Source organism: Lottia gigantea (assembly GCF_000327385.1).
Source record: "Lottia gigantea unplaced genomic scaffold LOTGIsca_163, whole genome shotgun sequence".
NCBI classification, from domain to species: Eukaryota; Metazoa; Mollusca; class Gastropoda; family Lottiidae; genus Lottia; species Lottia gigantea.
Window position 1 is genome coordinate 92,352 of NW_008708015.1, and position 18,338 is coordinate 110,689.

The following is an 18,338-nucleotide window of genomic DNA, read 5'->3' on the forward strand; positions in this document are numbered from 1 at the left end:
AGCATATCAAACACATCATAGGTATAATATCAAACATACCAAGAATAGCATGTCAAACATACCATGGATATATAGTGGTTAACATGATTAACATAGTGTTTGTCATGACTCACACAGTGCTTGACAAGACTCACACAGTGGTTGACATGACTCACATAGTGTTTGTCAAGACTCACATAGTGTTTGATATGACTTACGTAGTGTTTGACATAACTCACATATTGTTTGACATGACTCACATAGTGGTTGACATGACTCGCATAGTGGTTGACAAGACTCACATAGTGGTTGACATGACTCGCATAGTGGTTGACATGACTCGCATAGCGTTTGACATGACTCGCATAGTGGTTGACATTACTTACGTAGTGTTTGACAAGACTCACATAGTGGTTGTCGTGACTCTTACACTGCTTGACAAGACTCACATAGTGGTTGACATGACTCACATAGTGTTTGAAAAGACTCACAGTGGTTGACAAGACTCACATAGTGGTTGACAAGACTCACATAATGGTTGACATGACTCACATAGTGTTTGAAAAGACTCACAGTGGTTGACATGACTCGCATAGTGGTTGACAAGACTCACATAGTGGTTGACATGACTCGCATAGTGGTTGACATGATCCGCATAGTGTTTGACATGACTCGCATAGTGGTTGACATTACTTACGTAGTGTTTGACAAGACTCACATAGTGGTTGTCGTGACTCTTACACTGCTTGACAAGACTCACATAGTGGTTGACATGACTCACATAGTGTTTGAAAAGACTCACATAGTGGTTGACACCATAGGTATCATGTCAAACACACCATAGATATCATGTCAAACACACCATAGGTATCATGTCAAACACACTATAGGTATCATGTCAAACACACCATAGGTATCATGTCAAACACACTATAGGTATCATGTCAAACACACTATAGGTATCATGTCAAACACACTATAGATATCATGTCAAACACACTATAGATATCATGTCAAACACACCATGGGTATCATGTCAAACACACTATAGGTATCATGTCAAACACACTATAGGTATCATGTCAAACACACTCTAGGTATCATGTCAAACACACCATGGGTATCATGTCAAACACACTATAGGTATCATGTCAAACACACTATAGGTATCATGTCAAACACACCATGGGTATCATGTCAAACACACTATAGGTATCATGTCAAACACACTATAGGTATCATGTCAAACACACCATGGGTATCATGTCAAACACACCATAGGTATCATATCAAACACACTATAGGTATCATATCAAACACACTATAGGTATCATGTCAAACACACCATAGGTATCATGTCAAACACACCATAGGTATCATGTCAAACACACTATAGGTATCATGTCAAACACACTATAGGTATCATGTCAAACACACCATAGGTATCATGTCAAACACACTATAGGTATCATGTCAAACACACTATAGGTATCATGTCAAACACACCATAGATATCATGTCAAACACATCATGGATATGTCAAACACACCATGGATAGCATGTCAAACACACCATGGATAGCATGTCAAACACATCATGGATATGTCAAACACACCATGGATAGCATGTCAAACACACCATAGGTATAATATCAAACATACCAAGAATAGCATGTCAAACATACCATGGATATATAGTGGTTAACATGATTAACATAGTGTTTGTCATGACTCACACAGTGCTTGACAAGACTCACACAGTAGTTGACATGACTCACACAGTGTTTGACATGACTTACGTAGTGTTTGACAAGACTCACATAGTAGTTGTCACGACTCACACAGTGTTTGACAAGACTCACATAGTGGTTGACATGACTCACATAGAGTTTGACATGACTCACACAGTGTTTGTCATGACTCACACAGTGTTTGACATGACTCAAAGTGTTCGTCATGACTTACATGGTGTTTGACTTGTCACACAGTGGTTTGACACCTCTGATTTGCAAAAATCCATATTTTTGGAAATATAAAAAAAAAACGTCAAGGGTATCAAATTTTTATTGAAAACAAAAAAAGTTCATAGAATCAAAACAACAAAAGAGCAAATTATTCAAGAAATTACAAATATAGAAAGTCTGCAGAATAAAATAAAGGTTTATAAGGTACTATAAAGATTTCAAAATTTTTAAACCAACATACTCCAGGGTTATTTATGGCCCTCCATCACTTTCAAGGATTTTACAATTTTCATATTTTTTTCAAATTTTATGAGGGTTTGGTGAAAAAAATATCAAATTTCAAATCATTTAAAACTGTCTTGAATGTTTCATCCACTGTGTTTTAAAAACTTAGAAAAAAATTAAAATAATTATTCATTTTAGTAGAAAACAAAAGAAAAAATTTGATAAATTATTCAAAATACACATAAAACAACAATTTTTGTTTTCAATATATTACTCTAAAACTGTTCAACTATTTTCATCTATAACTTATTCCAGGTATATAAAACTATAAACTGTAGTATATATAGATATATTATAATGCTGATAGTAAATTTAGCACAAGTTTAGATTTGCATGTGCATTTAGCACCCTTTATATCTTATGCAATGGAAAATGCATTCTTGAATAACACATTACAAATCTGAACCTGTATTGTTTTTTTATTATGCAAAAATATATTAAAATTCAGAACTTAAAATCTTATTTTTGATGTTTTCATTCTTTGATCAGGGTAGACATGTTCACATCAAAATTAAGATTTTAAAAATTTCGTTGTAAATAATCAATTATCTATTAAAAACATCTTGAAATTCGAAAACTTAAATTCCAAAACTGTCAGGGATGGAATTCACCTTTATTAAACAAAATGATTTTAATAGACAACTGATGTCAAGTTCAATGTTAACGAAATAAAATATATTTTCTTCATAAATTTATCAGTTCTTTTACGAAATTTTGGATTAAATATTTTCAGATTGAAATCTGTTCTATGGCTGTCAAGGTAATAAATATTGCTAAAATTAAACTATACACATCTAACGTTGATCTGTGATCAACTTGAATAACAAAACACTTCACACGTCATTAGATCTTTCATTGCCTCGTTTTTCTTCAAAACGGAATCCATATTAGAAATCGTGTGTACGTAAAATCTTGGTCGTGGAGACATTTTTTAATGGGTATCATAATCTGAACAAATATTCAAATTAATCATATTAGGAATGATCAGGGTCATTTTGTTTCGTTCCTGAGGAATCACAAAATATCCCATAATATATCCTTAACATTCGTATAAAAAGAAGCAAAATATTTGCGGATATCAAAAATAACATTCATATAAAATAGTCCTCTTTAAACAGAAAACGCACTTCGTGAATATTTCATCCAATCATTGTATCACATTAATATAACAATATTCAAACAAAACAAAAGTCAAAAATGGCACAAAGTTATTGTTTTATCCTTATAATGGGCTACAACTCCTTATAAGGTTGTCACTCTCACAAATTCCTCTTCCTCATCATCGTCAATGGTGGAAAGTTTATGTGTAAGATGGCTTCCACTAGAGTTATATTCGATGTAGTCTGACGGATTTGGTTTAACAATAATATCAGAAGATTGAAGCATGTGTCTTAATGTTCGTAAATCGCGTAGATTTAATTTACAGCTGTCTCGATGATCATTGGTTAGTTCTGAATGATTCCAGTGATGTGATTGGTCAATACCGTAGCGATTTTGATAATTCATTTCACTGTTGGTGTCTGAGTACAACACATTTTTTGAATTGTCCGTCAATGCAGATCGGAAATTGTCTTTTTTCTCCCAAACATCACCACAATCACTGTCTGTCCCACGATCTACTTCATCTGAGCCTGCTGAGCTGGTCTGACTGTCACTACTGTTTGAAAAACGTTTATCAACTACTGAGTCTGGACTGGACATGTCCGATTTGGAAAAGTCTGTAATCACAGAAACGTCTGAATGTGAGGTATGAGCACTACATGAAATATCTGAACGGGAATTGTTTGCACTTCTGTTGACACCGGCCATGTTAAAAATGGACGATCGTGACGTGTTACTCTTACGATAGGAATCTCGCATCCTAGCAATAGAGTCAGTTTTGGTGCCTGGCAACAAACTAGATAGTGATCGTTTCCTGCAAGGTTCTAAAGACGTTCGGAAACAGCCCCTTTGAAACGTTGATTCAGCACTTTGTGTTCCAGGATTGTTAAAGTTTTTCAAACAAGTTGATGCTTTCACTACAGTATCTGAATGATTTAAAATACTGACAACAGCGCCCTCTAGAGGGACGTTAAAACTGTGACGTCTGCGCACTGGTTTGGATTTCTTCTGTTCAGACCTGTCTTCTGAATGTTGATATGGCATGTCTAACTCTGAAATATGCGTCTGCACTGGATCAGACTCGGCACTGGGTTTACTGAGACCGTAAATATTTTCGACTCTGATACGGAACTTGTAGATTTGATCCGGTTGTAGATTACGAACTTGATATAAACACCCTTGGCAACTATAGGTCAGAACTAACCAACGATTGTCAGACATGTGACACATCTCCACGGTATACGCTAAAATACTTCCGTCATGTTTGGCTGCATTCCATGTTAACACTAGTGAATTGTGGGTAATATCACTGGCTTGAGGTTTACTTGGAGGTGGCAGAGGTTTACCTGAAAAAAAAGGGAATCTTTTAATACTCAAGGTCAACAAAATTTCTTTCAATTTGGCAAAATATTGTAAATTTGACATAAAAATTTGAAAAGGATATATACAGGGTTTGGCATCTAATTTAAATATTTAAATTAATGTTGGATATTTTGTTATGCACTATTCCGTTGCTAATATTGAATTCAATGAATTACAGATTATGTAAACTAATATAAATAAAAGCCTTACCTGGTTTATTATGTCCCTTTCGGTATGAGGTACTGTTATTATTAAACACAAGTCGTCTCTCTGCGTCTGCTCTCCAATTGTCTCCCCTTACATGTTGCGATTCATTAGCGCCCATCTTATTAATGTCAATTCCGATATATTATCACTTATAAAAACAGGTTCATATCACATGAGGGTATATCGCCTCGTACGTTTATAGTCACAATAAAAAATAGTCCTTATTTCACATGCATGATATTTGGTAATGAGTAAATGTCTGGAAACACAATAAGTTATAACTAGTTTATCTATTTTCACTTCATATACAGACTATAAATACTGGATTCCTCTGGGTCAGTGATGAGCAACATGCACATGAAATGCACATGAATTATATTGAGCAAGCAGTTGTCTGTAGAGATATAATCTAACTATGAGCGAGATGATGGGTGATAGGACTAGATCCACGACGTTTATTTATCTGAAAATAGACAAAACAACCATATATGATTAACATGCAAAATATGAAGGTACTTCATACACTAAATATGGAAGAATTCTAAGATATGTAAAGTGTGATTTAAGTATGTAACAATGCTGTAATGTGATTTAGAATGGTTTAAGTTTTGTTGTAAGATTAAAAATGTTACAATGATTATGATTAATATAAGGTTGCAATGTTTTCAGAAATAAAAAAAAAAAATGTTTTTAGTGAAAATAAGTAATGGAATGCATTAAGAAGAGAATTGAATATGTTAAAATATGTGATAAATTTAGTTTAGTGTATAAAATATATAGTTTTTATGATAATAAGTCTATACTTGTTATAAACAATCTCTAAACAATGTTAGATTATAACTATTTAAGGCTCTAGTTGTGACAAGTCAAAATGGTGAGTGCCAAAAACATCAACTTGGTGGTGAACAATTTCAAATCCAGGTCTTATTTTCGAATAACTTGCGTAAGATAAATCTAGATTTAAGAAAATTATATTATCTGATAAAATTTAAAATGTTTAGCAGAAGTATAAAATTGTTTTTGTGTTGTATTGCTACCATCTATCTAGTCTAATGCTACAGGATAAAAAGGTATATCTACATGGTCATACTTTGATCATGCTATACAAAATATGATATGAATTAACAATTAAGCTCATAGAATAAGTTCATATACTGAAAAAGAAAAGTTTCTCGCATTCCTTAATCCTTAGGCAAAATTCATTTCACAACTTTTATTAGATTACATATTTCACTTGTATCTTCCAACAATAGTTTGCCTCAAAAATACAAGAATGAAATGAAAATTTAAAAAATTACAAAACATTATCAAACCTTCTTGAATTATCTCAAAATCATTTCAAACTAACAGTAATTGTTATCCCTAAAATTGTGTTCATATATTCCTACCTCAATAACTAAATGCCATGTAAGGAAGTAACAAAATCAGTGTTCATATATATATTCCCATCTAAGATTCCAAATAATCACAAAGTGATACAAAATTGAAAATTTATAACTTACAGCAAATTGACATGAGCTTTTCGAGATTTCAAATGACACATATCATAACTGTTAGAGGTCTTTATGTCTTTATAATGATGTTTACTCACATTGACCTTATTGATTGATTGACCCACCCCCTAAATACCCCTATACCACCCACACACTGTAATAACCCCTATTATTAGACCCTAATCAAAATAAAGAGCACAAACAGATGTTTAACAGTAGTCAAGCTTTCTTCAATTCTTATTTAACCAATTAAAATCATTAAAACAAAAGAGGTAAATAATTGAGCAGATGTAACCAATCAGATTAGAGATTAGATATTGTATTAGGCAGTAGGATAAGATTATCTCATTTGTCACTATTATGATTATCCAATAATTATCCTTAATGATCTCCAATTGGGATCCTTCAAGTTTAGGGTTGCCATGTGCTACAAGACAAGCAAAATATTAAACTGGTCCCCCATTCCATCTAAAGCTTTGCACTGAAGGAACGAGTGAGAGCTATAGTTAACTTGGCATCGATTGGTCGAAATTCATGTTATACACTACAGTAACGTCATTGTCAACGCTAATAAGACTGTCTCATCATATCCTGTGGTAAATAGTTTAGCAATAAATATGATATAAATAAATTGAAATCATAAAAGTGTAATGTTTTTGTCATTCCTAAGCCTTCAGTCATATTCATTTCTTAATTTGGATTTGACAAGTTTTAAATTAAATACATGATGCATTTTAGGAATGGAAACGAAAAAATGCCTCATATTTGAATTGTGAAACCAATTTTCATAATAATAATCTATTCACCAGCTGATAGAACTCATTAATGACATATACATGCAGGTAAAACTCCTGAAGAAACGACAATCTCAAATTCCACAGGACATTTTCATCAAATTGTAGGCCTAGACAAGTTCTGAAAAAGGCCTGTTGATGATTAAAACTCAGTTCTATCACCAGGTTCACATAATCAATAGACCTAGGCCAGTGCTTTCATTGAGACTTGTCTCAATACACCCTAACACCAGGTAAAGCTGATATTGACACTATGACCATCATTAACAGTTTAATATAATTACAATGGATACATCAAAATGTCACATCATAGATTAATGTTTTAGCTGAAAATATCTCTTAAAAACAATGTCCCTACCTTAATCTAAACTAGAGGATTGATTTATTTATTGTATTTAAATAACATACAACTGAACATTGACATTGAACATTGAATAATACTCTACACTGAGCAAAGTCTCAAATAAAATTCAATTTTAAATCATATTTTAACATTATAGAAACCTTACTTTAAATAAAATTACGTTTCATTAATTCAACTTCCACGAAAGACAAAGCTGCGTAGTCTTGATATCCAGCATACAAATCATGACCACAAAAAATATCACTAAAATCAACTCCCACCAAAAGATATGATAAAAAAAGCATACGTCTCACGGAGGATATCTAATGTTTAGTTAATAACGTATTGTATATTATCTATGATTAGGTTAAGAATATTGACATGACCTATGACCTATCCTAGTTATAATATATAGTTATAGATAGGTACAGATAACATTTACAACATATTGACTTTCACTTGTCATAATTAACCTTGTTCACTTTCAAATTTTGAAAAAAAAAAAGAATATTCAAATATTTTAACTTAATAAAAAAATGATATGCCGTGCCCTGATATCAAGTAGCTGTAGCCGTATATTATCTTGAATCTTAAATCAAAATGTCAACTATTATATTAAACAATTAGCTTTATCCATAGGGATTTATTATCAAGATATTATCACTAAAATGAGTTAAAACTGAGAAGATATTTCAAGCTTACCCTTCTTAAAACACCTAAACCATTGAAAATAACACTACAATGTGATACAAACTAACTCCACCTATAACTAATAAACCATCTCTCTCAATAGATCTGTCCTCAGATCTCAGCCAGTGTTTGTAAAATGGACCCTTTCACTCAAATACAAGTAAAATATGCTATGAATTACTTAATATAATTACACATATCATATGATTATCACAAGTTAAAATTTTTTTCCTTAGTTTTCACTTTCATTCTCAGATAATTTTTAACTTTCTTTACCTTTCACAATAACCACATCAAAATTATCCAAAACTAAAATTCTGACTGGAGATATTAATGACGTATAAAATGAAGTGACAATAAGATTAGGCAAGATAGGAAGTGGAGAACTAGGTTGAAGTTTGGTGTGAGTCAGAGAGCAGTACTTGATCCTATTGTTTTAATGTTAATCTTTACCATATCTTAACACTATTGTTTTATAGTCAGTCTTTTTTCTTTTATCTAAAAACAAGTTTGTTTAAACCAAACATTCTTTACTTATGTCACATACTTTTTTTTAACTTTGCTTCTTGTAAATGAAAACAAAACTTAGTCAAAATAAAAATAAGATAGTTATAGGCATGGCACGGTACTTAATGTCTTGAATTGTTTTAACATAAGGTTACAGTGACAATGTCCATACCATCTGCACTACAAGCAAGAAATAACATATATATATCTTTACCTATCAAAATACAATCCAACCAACAGACATCCTGGATTAAGGCTGGATATCGATTACCAAATTGAGATCGATTATTGATTGCAGACCATGGATTAATAACCGATAAGCAAGTAAATATCAACTAGCTGAGCCACTGCAGCTCTCAAAGAGCCAGAATGAAATCTCAAAACTCATATTGCACTGATTCTGTTGTCCTCTTGAATGTAGGAAATGATATCATGTATATACAATGACTAAACAGGATTCAGTTATCATCACTCCCTGTATATATTATCAAACTAGGTAGGTAACTCATCATTAAAATAACCCGTAATTACCACTAATTAGCCCTACCCATCTCGTCAAATTATAAAATGGAATAAAAAAATTTATCATCTAATCATAGCATCAAGGGAAGTGTTATATTGTTATTATTATAGTAAACCACCTTGCTCTTTCTAGCTCGTAACGTAACTGATTAAAAAAGATTGCTTTTTTTTAAAAATATAAATAAATAAGCAGTAGGTCTTTCACTACTTGGAGATGTGATCAACTTTTTTCATTCATTATTTGTCTATCACCTAGACTTTCTCAATACACCCTGATACACAGACTGACTAGGCCTACTACTTAAAGTGATCGATGTCAAATTTATTTTCTCTTGTTGTGGCCCTGGCCATTGCTTCTATAGAAAGTGTGCCTTCAATATTGACTTGTATTGACATCGTACAGCTTGTCCCCACCCCTCCACATATTGCCACCCACACCCTTAGTCCCTTACCTTCAACCAAATTTGAAGTACCTGTAGGTTAATAATAACTAACAAATATAAATTTGATCTATCAATGAATCAATCCCTTCACAAAAGAAATAAGTAGAGTTTGTTCTCACCCCACATGACATACCAATCTCACTACCCTCACCCCTCACCCAATTACAAGCAAATTATAGTAACTAATATATAAGTATCGACTTTATCCATTCAATGTCTATCTATGACTCAGTCACGTCAATATAAACCACATGAAAAAACTACGTCAAATAACACACAATCTATTTCATACCAATAATCAATTCATTTCAAATATTTTATAACAGTTTAAAACAGTTTTTATATGAGATTTTTGAAAATAATTTAACAAATTTAAAATACATTCATTGAAAAAAATGAGAAAAGTTAACAACTACTTAACTTCAATATTAAAGTTTAAAATGTATGTTAAATTGAAGAAATACTTAAAACTATTTCCATTACCTTCATACAAGAACATTGGTCACTGTATTGACAAAAATAAATTTAAACAAATCAAAATAATCTTACACTAAAAGACAAATTTGTATTTTAACAATTTGTGTCTCTACTCACAGGTGACAAGTGTTGTCATAGTTACCTTTAACTTTGGTTATAACAGTCTTTCAAAATTAGAGAGTTTTTATCAATATCTTCATCCTGTTTTTTGTCCCCTTGTCAGCCTTTCCCTCCCTTTTTATCTAAAGGTTTGCACAAGGTTATGTGGGGACATAATTTGAATTATTGATGAATAAATTATCAAAATTCTATTTCATTTAATAATTTACATACGGTAATTATGCTAATTATACATTTAAAAATTCCATGATTCATTTACAAATTCAGGAAACAATTAAAAATTTGATGATTCACGGAAATATTTGGAAAAGTTACGATTCATTGTCAAGTTCAAGAAAACATTTTCCATTTTACACAAGAAATACAAATAACAAGCCAAGTTACAAAAATTATTACCTTTCTGCAAGTGTGTATAAAAAAACTTCAGCCAATAATCGGATACAGTACCATTGATCTTGTCCGAGTCGGAGTTCTATACTTTAATATACTCTAATATTAATATGACACAAAACAACAAACACCAGACAATATCCTGTCATCAACAACGTTTTGTAAGTAATTTACAAGCGAGAAGACACTGTTCATTTTACTCGAGAAGACACAGTTCATTTTACTCGTATCAGTACACAGAGGCCTGTTGTATGAAATAACACAACTTTTAGATAATCCTGAAAGCCAAAACTACGAAATCTGATTGGTTGATATCATTTCAGTCACTATATTAACCAATCAAATGTCTAGTAGCTGTGTAGGTATGTTGTAAGTCTGTAAGTTACAAACTGTCTGACAACAGGTCTCCCTGTGAGTGAAGTCTGATAGTTTAGGAGAATGAAAACAATGGCCCCAGTGTTGATATCCAGTTGTTAAAACCATCTATAAATGACCTCTCTACCTGGTCTAAACCAAGATACATACAGAATCTCTATAGTCCAGTTTTTAGAATCAATTACATAACATAAACCTTAAACCATATATAGATCTTTCTTTTATTTAAAAAAAAAAAACAAGTACTGAGGAGAACCGCAAAACACAACTCAAAATCCAATATAACACTTTGGTAGGTAAACTATTTACAGGAGGAAGTATATCAATTCAATTTTTAATTTTAGAAACAAGAACCCTTACAAAAATATTAGTTTTGCTACAAATAATAGACAATAAATAAACCAAGTACTAACGATCTGAACCCAAACCGCATTACAAGACCTGAAGTCTCAAACAACATTTTGGTGAAACATTGGTACCAGCTAATAAATTATTCATATGAGGAAGTATATCAATTATAAGTGAGTAAGTATTTCATAATGAAAAGTGGTATCAGGTATCTAGAAGAGTAAGTATATCCTGCCTGGCACACCTGCCATTGCTTCTTAACATACATAAATAAAAAGTGGTATCAGGGCCTTGTTCCACAAAAATTCTAACTTACGCAGAAATCTTATCGTTAGATATTTTGTGTAACGAAGCACAGATGTCTAGAAGAATAATCATACCCACCAGGGGTATGCTCAATGCAATGCCAAAATATGAATTATGATCTCACCCAATTTAATATCCTTCAAACTACACACATTGTTCCTGTACATCAGATCACACGTAGACTCAAATATATTCTAATAAATTAACATGTACGTCTGAACCAGTGTAATAAATTAAAAGTCCTTTTCGAAAGCCTTGTTACCCCACAGGGCATGTCTCCGTCTAAAAATGCATAATATTTACTGACTAGCTAGTCAGGTGGAACACAAGTCTACATTTTTAAATCTCAAAATACATATTTTAATAACTTCTAACAACCCTTTAGGCAGAAACATTTTATATATTTTAAATAAGCTTAGTTATAGAAGAACTTTTACAAAATAAAATGAAACTTTTTAAGACTGAATTACCAAAAAATTCCTTTAAAATCTTAAAACTGATTAAATACCTTCATCTTCTTTGTAAATTGTTCTATAGAAAATTTTAACCTGAATTTAATAAGACTATTAAAGTCATCAAACTTGTAACATGATTACAAAAAAGGTTTTCTACCTTCTCTTCTTGGCACATATGAAGGAATGTTGCATTGAAGTAAAGTGTTAACTCCAATTAATGTACAATACCAAATATAGATTGGTTATAAAAGAACAGAATGATTAATCGAATTAGGATATAACCGGTATTATAAATATAGCAGTAAGTTATAAATATTATTGATTACAGATCAATATCCAATCACTTCAATCAGATCATTAATTATATAATATTTAGTACCGGTATAATATATTTTGTAACTTGTCTTGGCTTTACTTGCAATGTACTTGGTTAGCTGTTGAAAAAGAAATATATCATTGTTTATTGGTTTATTGGTCTTTATCAGAGTACAATTAACTGTGGTTGGTTTATTGGTCTTTATCAGAGTACAATTGACTATGGTTGGTTTTGTTAATATCAAATTATTACTTCAAATAAAGTAGGCTCTATATCCAGCTACAAAATACCTTAAAAGTAATTTTACAAAACCTTGCATTTTTTTTTATTAAAAATACCATGGTTAAAAACCCATATTCATCAAGACATGACTTAGTTTAATTTATAAAAAGCTTTTATCAAATACCCCAGTACCGTTATATATAAAAATTATTTCTCATGTAACAAAGCGTGATGTACCAATCAGAATATAGTCGATATGACATGACATTTGGTGACGTCAAAAGGAAGAACTCCACATTACTTTAATAATTTATATTTTATACTATTCAGTTTCATATATCTTCATCTGAACTGTCATAACTTGACAAGGACAGGCTGACCTTATTTTGGACCTTAATGACAACTATAAATTATGAAAATTCTGTTTCTATGAGAATCTATAAACATCACTGTATAGTGGACATTTAAGCTCCATGCAAAACATGGTAACACATATCCATTATACAACAATAAATTACGAAAAATCTGTTTCTATGAAATTTTATTAACATCACTGTACACTGAACATCTAAGCTCCATGCAAAATATGACATTAACCCCTTTTACATTACAAAATTTATCCGTTCTCAAAATGCAACAGATGAATGCACCTCTAAGTTCTATAAAATACAAGCCATGTCCATAACTTTTTATACCGATTACTTTTAGTACTAGCAAGCATCAAATTAATCAAAAAAATAAGGATAGGCTTAGATCTATCTAGGTCTCCTGTATCTTAACTTACCACTAAGTAACAATTTTCCTCAGATAAATCATTTTTCAAATCAATATCATAGTTACTATAATTTTAATTAACCCAGCGAAAAATGAGAAACGAAACAGATAATCAGTAAGAATTAAACTGTCACTCCTAGACTTTAACTGTAATTCATTCAGGAAATATTTCATTATGGCCAGTTCCTGTTAAATTTACAATGAGAATAGTAGGTCATTGTATTTCATCATTCAACAAACTTGTGGAAAATGGTTGAAACACTGAGTTTCTGGGAAATACTTACATGAACAATGACATTCAAAAATATAACAAAATTAAAAGTTTTTTTTACATAAGCCTGCCCTAGACTTGAAAAATAGATTTACCAAATAAACATTTTAACCATATAAATGTGTGGAGTTTGCCTGTCTCTAGTTTAAGAGTAGGTTTAAGCCAAAGTCCTGACTTGAATAGTAGGCTATCAGATCTTTCAGAAGTTTTGGTTCAGTCAAGAGTATTACAGCAGATTCTGATTCAAGTCAAAACTAACAAGTAGGCTACAATACACAAAATATGACAATGACTAAACCCACACGATAGATGGTGTAAGTCAAAACAAACTCTTGAACCTTTGAAGAAATTTCAAGATTTCAACAACAATATTTGTATGATTATTTCTCTAAACATCTATGAACTTTGATTCAAAATTACTGAGTAACCATGGTTTATAATCCCATTAAAAGAATTTAACTATTTTCAATTACCTGCTTTCACTAAAACTTACAAATGTGAAAAAACTTTCTTTTGTTTACAAGAAAACTTTTCTCCTCAACCACCATTTTTAAAGTAAACAAAGAGCAAATAACTCTAAGTAACTGGATAAAATTATCTCCCTTTAATGTGCTTTCAGTAAAAAATTCTTCTGAAAGTGAAATGCTTAGGAAAACTAACAAAAATAAATTCATGACATCAAAATTTAGAGGATACAAGCTATTTTATCACAGTATTCAGAAATTCAGACCTTTTTACCCAAACCTGTCAATGAACACTACAATATAAAATGGTGGGCAAACATCCCAAAGAGGGTAGGCCTATTTCACTGTTATTCCAGTCAAAGCAGGCCTACAAGACCTTAGAAAATATCCATGAGAATTTATGTTGTTTCCTGTTAAGATCCTCAAAAACTTTTTATCGTTGTAAAATCATTTCTAAGAGATTTGACCAAGAACCAGCTGGTAGAAATGATCCTAAATTATTATCCTTAAACAAAGCATGAAATCTAAATGTTTTACAAAATAAAGTTGATGTTAACAAACCTCTTATGTATTAGTATATCCAAATAAACATACTCCATTAAAAAACAAATATTCTTTAAGTTTGACAACATATTTCCAATTAAAACACACAATGACAGCAAAGAAAAGAAACAAACACAGGGTAAATATCTAGTATACAATCTGGTGAAAATAGTTTGATGTGAACATGTCTTGAGAGTCATCAATATCTATTACATAATATTACAGTATTTAGCTATTAGATTACACCATCTTATTCAATGTTTAATAAAATGAAATAAGCAGCCCCTTTCTTCATTCAACTAGATAATTATACAGCTGTCAGCTCACCCTGGGGCTGTTTCTTTCAATTTTTGTTAAAATTAGGGGTCTAACATTACTGGTAACTCTAGCCTTTTCAGTTGATCAAGTACAGGGCCACTGACCTGATTGATTTTTACATCAAGAACTTTATATATTTTTTATATGAGACATGCATTTTCCTTTTCATTTAACTAGGACAATTCCTCAGTTTCACCAGTGAAAATGTTTATTATGATTTCCATGGTTATTTATGTTCCTGTAGGAACCAGTATTCTTCTAATATATTTCAGATTCTGAAGATTATGGATTTGCATTTCAAATATCATATATTATTATTCAAACTAACTTTACAAACATTGTTCTATTACTATTACTATTACTATTTACTATTACTATTACTATTTACTATTACTATGACTATTTACTATTACTATTACTATTACTATTACTATTTACTATTACTATTACTATTACTATTACTATTACTATTTACTATTACTAAAATTCCTAAATATTTGATAGTTACTAGTTACTCTTCAATAATCCTAATCTCTATTCAGTTTAGTTCTGTGTTTTATTTTATCACTTAATTTTTACTAAAGATTCTAACCAAGGTTTTTTTATATAAGATTTGAACGACATATAGAAGCGAGGAGCACATCTGATGACGACACGTGTATATTGTGTTGAAACGTTATGTGCCCAACCTTATTAAAGAAGTGTGTTATATTCCATAATATTGTCTTGTATTTTTTTAACTTCACTATCATCAGTAGTCATTGGGTGATGAAGAGGCAATAGTAATTGGTAACAGACCCAGTAGTAGAATGAGGAGAAGGGGCATGTAGTGGTAACCTTCCCCCTCCCCCTCTAGTAGAATGAGGAGCAGGGGCATGTAGTGGTAACCTTCCCCCTCCCCCTCTAGTAGAATGAGGAGCAGGGGCATGTAGTGGTACCCCTCCCCCTCCCCCTCTAGTAGAATGAGGAGCAGGGGCATGTAGTGGTACCCCTCCCCCTCCCCCTCTAGTAGAATGAGGAGCAGGGGCATGTAGTGATACCCCTCCCCCTCTTGCAGTTTCCTCTTCAGGAACAGGTATGACAAAAGAATGACTCATACCAGTACACATACAACTGACTGGACATTTCCCTACTTGACCCAATACCAGTCCTTATCTACAAACTAATCCCTCAAAAATAGGGGAGAGTACTTACTCACCTTCATAATGACTGTTGACACCTTGGTGAGGAAAACTGGACAAACAAATCCTTAAATTTAACTTCATTACACTAAAATAGAGGTTCATATTCCTAGATATCCTCATAACACAGGCTTGTTTACTAACTCAGATTTCTATATACTATTAACCCCTTCTACAACACTTCTCAACTTTAACCCTTTGTTCACCAAGGGTCTGACTCAACCCTACTCACTGTCAATCCTAACTGACCAGTTAACTATTTCATTGAGGGCCTTCAATTCAATATCACGGATGACTGGTCAAGCATGTAGTCAGATGGTCAGCTACAGAGCTGTTAAGAGTCAATGACCAGTTGGTAATGGTAAAGGCATTAGTAAGTTATTACTAACTTCTGGCTCACTGTCAAATCCAGAAATTAGGCAATCAGGTTTTTTGGGATATTTTTTGTAGAGGCTGTTGATATGGCAATTACCAGATCAGTAGATAACCCCAATATAAAAATAAACAAAGTTTTCATAGATTTACTTACTATATTGTTAGAATTTCTAAAAACATTGAACATAGTCTTGACAAACTATAGAAAAACCACCCCATGATATATAATTATACAACTGAGGACAACATTAAAACCAGAAGTAACCAAACTATCAACAGTGATACAGAAATAGAGCCAAATATAGAGGAACAAGCTGATCTCCTAGGTTTGGATATACTTAAATAGACTATAATAATAATCTTTATTTGCATCATTTTACACCATTTCTGGTCAAAGGCAATACATAAAGTAACAAATACAATCACATAACACAAATTAACAGCAAATACAAATTGACAGCAATGGTGAGGGCAAGATCATTCCTGAAATTATTAGGTCCTAAGAAATCCACACGCAGGAGTTGGATGTCTGTACAATTTTGCTCCAATTTTGGCTAATACAGACCAACTATTCTAAGCAGAGTTTTAATAAATTTTAATAAAAAAATATTCAGAGATTATCTCTAGAATTAGTGTCAAGTATTTAATACTAACAAGGTGTCATCATCAACTCTATAGGGAGAACAGCTGTACCAGGCATACAGCTTAATATCATATTAATTCAATCTAATGTGATAGCCCTCTCAATTTAATTATTAAATTGATAGCAAACCTGATACCATCTCTTTAGAAATTAGACAGGGATATGATCACGGGTGTCCTCGGTTGTGGTGAAGCCTGGAGGACAACAGACCGCTATCTGATCAGACATTAATGTAAATTGTTGAAACATTGTGTGTAATAAATCATGGTAGTAGTGTACTGTAAAATTGTGTTTATATTTGTAATTTTATTAAAATTAGAATTATAATTTAATCAGATATAAGAAAATATCTAAATGGACCATCAAATAAAGTTGAAATTATACAGGTCTATTTTGAATAATTTAGATTTGAACTTTTTATATCTTGATATAAAGCGTTGTTCAATAGTTAATTGTATATTTATGGATAATTACTAATTTTTTGGGATTTATCGGATTATATAAGGATCCTGTTATGTTATTTATGACCCCAGGTATATCTACTGACTCGTCATGTTTAAAATTCTTAAATTTTATGTTAATTCTAAGATGTAGTATCACTTTAACTTGAAATTTATCAAGATAAAAAACAAATTTTCAAAAGTTTATATTAAGTTGAAAAACAAAACAAAACAAAAAAAGTTTCATTAAAAATCCATCAGATATCCATCAGTGTCAGGGGAGAAGTTAATGATCCAGGGTTAATCCAGGTGTATCCTTATAATCCTGGTATGGCTAATTAACCCTCCTGTCAACATATAACTTGTTTTTTTAACATTGTTTCTGGGGTAGACAACAACAACTTAGGTTTTTACAGACAATCGTACTCAAGTGATTTAACAATAGACTTGGTTCAGGTACTTAGCTGACAAACTAAATAATCTTTCATTTCTGTTCAAAAATCACAAAACCATTGGAATTATACATCATTTGGACAGACTATTAGCCTCCCAAGTTTCTTTTGTTCTAAACAACTAAATGATGAATATCGAATTGGCGACCAGACTTTCAAATTTCTCAATGGAATCACAA

General features: G+C 31.8%; 3 protein-coding genes across 3 annotated transcripts in view; all 3 read right to left on the reverse strand.

Annotated features, from left to right (window-relative positions):
• The window catches only part of LOTGIDRAFT_141522 (hypothetical protein), a gene marked incomplete at both ends in the record, with an annotated part of 1,304 nt that extends 956 nt beyond the window's left edge, over nucleotides 1-348 (reverse strand). The window contains 2 exons of the mRNA XM_009051295.1: nucleotides 126-129; nucleotides 194-348. Of these exons, the coding sequence (XP_009049543.1) occupies nucleotides 126-129; nucleotides 194-348 (159 nt within the window). The remainder of the gene's footprint in view (nucleotides 1-125; nucleotides 130-193) is intronic.
• Nucleotides 349-466: 118 nt separating this feature from the next.
• On the reverse strand, nucleotides 467-1,936 carry LOTGIDRAFT_141519 (hypothetical protein; the record flags this gene model as incomplete). Its single annotated transcript, XM_009051296.1, has 2 exons — nucleotides 467-721; nucleotides 1,715-1,936. The coding sequence occupies 2 exons, from the start codon at nucleotides 1,934-1,936 to the stop codon at nucleotides 467-469; spliced, it is 477 nt and encodes a 158-aa protein (XP_009049544.1).
• A 2,445-nt stretch (nucleotides 1,937-4,381) lies between these two features.
• Nucleotides 4,382-4,753, reverse strand: LOTGIDRAFT_141563 (hypothetical protein; the record flags this gene model as incomplete). The annotated part of the gene is made up of 1 exon (XM_009051297.1): nucleotides 4,382-4,753. A coding segment is annotated over one exon (372 nt), but the record flags the coding sequence as incomplete, so codon positions are not given.
• Nucleotides 4,754-18,338: the final 13,585 nt, after the last annotated feature.